Here is a 1742-nt window from a genome sequence, read left to right as displayed (position 1 = left end):
ACAGCCCAGCTCCCTGCCCTCCCCTCTCCCCCGATGTGCCCCCTGCCAGCCCAGCTCCCTGCCCGCCCCTCTCCCCCGATGTGCCTCCTGCCCCGTGACAGTCCAGCTCCCTGCCCGCCCCTGATGTGCCCCTGGCCCCTGGGCACATCATATGGGGGAGCTGGGCCCTCAGCAACTCCAACACATGCAGGGAAAACCCGGGGAAATGACACCCCTGCTGGCCTTGGCTAGGACTGTGATGAGTCGCCCTGCTGGGGCGCTTGGCAACTCCCAGCAGCAGATTTACCGGGGACAAAGGGAAATCCCAGTCCCATTTCCTGCCTGCCCCAGCCCCCTGCTGCCCTGGCACCCCACCGTCCCAGCCCCACTCCCCAGCTACTCCAGTCACCCACCCACCCTAGCACCCAACCACACCCCAGGCCTGGCACCCCAACACCTCCCCCTCCCCAATGCCCCCGGGAAATGGCCAGACGCCTCAATGCCATGGCACCCAGCAGTCCTGCCCGGCTTCTCAGCAGAGCAGGTCTCGGTTAGGTGGCCACTCCCGGGGGCAGAGGGCACTGCCCAGTGAGGGCCGTGCTGGCCAGCTCTCCAGGGTGCTCCAGGTGTGGGACAGCTACTCACACTGGTGCCCGACTTCATGGGGTTGCCGAGGTCACAGATCACCATGCGGGTCCGGTTCACCGACTCGTAGGCACAATTCAGGTTGGTGAAGTTCTGCGGGGGAGGGGAAGGAAGCTGGGATCAGAGCAGGGCTGCATGGGGAGGGGGTCTGCACGGGAGTGGGACTGGAGGGAAGAGGAGATACTGGGCCCTCTACCCGTACCACCCTGCTGTGGGGAGCGGGGGCACCCCTGAGCTCCCCTGCAGGAGTCCCGTCCCCAGGGGTCCCCTTACAGCAGGCAGCACACGCCTGGCCACCCTGTTCCGGGGGCTCAGACCAGCACCGCGGGGCCCATGCCAAGGAGCCGCAGCCCCAAGCCAGGGACTTGGGCCCCACGGCACTGCGAGGGAGCAGCCAGGAGCAATGTCCCTGGAGCCTGCATCACTCCCAGAGCAGAGGGCCTTGCCCAGCTGTGAGCCAGGTGGTTCGCGGGGTGTCTCTGCCACCTACCCCATGGTTGCGGATCACCCCGGAGTAGTCGGCCTCAGTGGGCAGGATGACGTAGAGCTCAGCTTCGTAGGCGCCACCCTCCCCGCGGTTGCGGGCGTTGAAGGTCAGGTTCAGGGCGTTCTTGTCCCCCAGGTACACCACGCTGTGCTCCCTGCAGGGCACAACGGGCATGAGGACCGGCCTTGGCGCTGCCCACAAGTGGAGACACGGCCCCTCCCGCCCCGGCATGACACGGCCAGGACTCGCCTGCAGGTCACAGCCAGACGAGGGGCTCCGGCCAGTCTACCTGCTGCCTGCCCAGCGCCGCCCAGCCAGAGCCCCCATTCCCCAGCTCGTGGGGGGTGGCCCTGCTGTTCTCACGGCTGTGCCAGCGCTGCTTGTGCTCCGCCCAGCTCTGCTTACACTCAGCGCCAGGCTAAGGGCTTCCATATGCGGGCGCAGCTGCTTTGCGTTAGGCCATGTGTGTGGGGGAGGGGGAGTCACGTCGCCCACGCAGCTGGGGGACTGCAACGGGCTTCCTCCAGGCCGGGCTCAGAGCTCTGCGAGGGAGGGGCTGGCATCAGCTCCTGCCCTCCTCTCAGCACATCTGGGCCTTGCCAGGAGGAGGGGGAGCACCACACCAGACCCA

The 1742-nt window shown here is 67.4% G+C and overlaps 1 protein-coding gene across 1 annotated transcript; it reads right to left on the bottom strand.

Moving 5' to 3' along the window:
• Nucleotides 1–490: 490 nt before the first annotated feature.
• LOC113408252 (integrin alpha-5-like) lies at nucleotides 491–1265 on the bottom strand (the record flags this gene model as incomplete). Its single annotated transcript, XM_026661423.2, has 2 exons — nucleotides 491–717; nucleotides 1115–1265. Coding segments are annotated over 2 exons (378 nt in total), but the record flags the coding sequence as incomplete, so codon positions are not given.
• Between the last annotated feature and the right edge of the window lie 477 nt (nucleotides 1266–1742).

The sequence above is a fragment of the Terrapene carolina genome, unplaced genomic scaffold (genome assembly GCF_002925995.2).
Source record: "Terrapene carolina triunguis isolate 2854851 unplaced genomic scaffold, T_m_triunguis-2.0 Scaffold2918, whole genome shotgun sequence".
NCBI classification, from domain to species: Eukaryota; Metazoa; Chordata; order Testudines; family Emydidae; genus Terrapene; species Terrapene triunguis.
This window is presented reverse-complemented; position numbering and strand designations above follow the sequence as displayed.